This window comes from Bison bison, unplaced genomic scaffold, assembly GCF_000754665.1.
Source record: "Bison bison bison isolate TAMUID 2011002044 unplaced genomic scaffold, Bison_UMD1.0 scf7180017864526, whole genome shotgun sequence".
Taxonomy (NCBI): domain Eukaryota; kingdom Metazoa; phylum Chordata; class Mammalia; order Artiodactyla; family Bovidae; genus Bison; species Bison bison.
Genome location: NW_011495077.1, coordinates 3,415,841 through 3,416,425, shown reverse-complemented (window position 1 = coordinate 3,416,425; position 585 = coordinate 3,415,841). Strand labels below are relative to the sequence as shown.

Genomic DNA, 585 nt, shown 5'->3' with positions numbered 1-585 from the left:
ACCTTAATCCTCAGCCCTCGAGTATCTTTCCTTGGCCTAAGGCTGGGAGCGCGCCCAAGCCCAGGGCTCGGGCTTGGGTTGCTAATTCCCCACCCCAAGATAGGGGGGTGGGGCCGGGTTTCCCGGTCTCTCCTTCTCTGAGCTCCGGGCTCGCCTCTCCCCCGCGGTTATGCTTTTCGGCTGGGTCTCCGACCCTCCTCCGGGGAGGCGGACCGTCTGTTTGCGGAGTCCCGGGCCTTCCCGCAGCGCGCCTGGAGAGGGGGTTTCCGGGAAATGCACTGCGTCGGGGCTGCTCCCGGGGTTTTCCTGTGACACGGGCGGGGGCGAATCCCCCGCTGGTCTTTCCCCTGCGGAACCTCGCGGCGACCCGGCCAGGAGGGCGTGGGGGAAACTCCAGGAGGCACAGGGCGCGCGGGTGCGACCCAAACCCTTCGAGGTAAGACTTCGAGGAAATGCGCCTGCAGCAGTCACGGATGCGGGGTCGGATCACGCACTCCGGGGTGCTTCCGATGCGGGTTTCCGAGACTAGCTGGCTGCAGCGGGGAGCCAGCAAGCGGGCTCTCCTGGGCGACCTCGCAATCCGGG

At 67.5% G+C, this 585-nt stretch overlaps 1 protein-coding gene across 1 annotated transcript in view; it reads right to left on the bottom strand.

Annotated features, from left to right (window-relative positions):
* The window catches only part of HCN4 (hyperpolarization activated cyclic nucleotide-gated potassium channel 4), a 97,894-nt gene that overhangs the window by 43,140 nt on the left and 54,169 nt on the right, over positions 1-585 (bottom strand). The window contains 2 exon segments of the mRNA XM_010831421.1: positions 94-251; positions 316-533. Coding sequence (XP_010829723.1) covers positions 94-251; positions 316-533 — 376 coding nt within the window.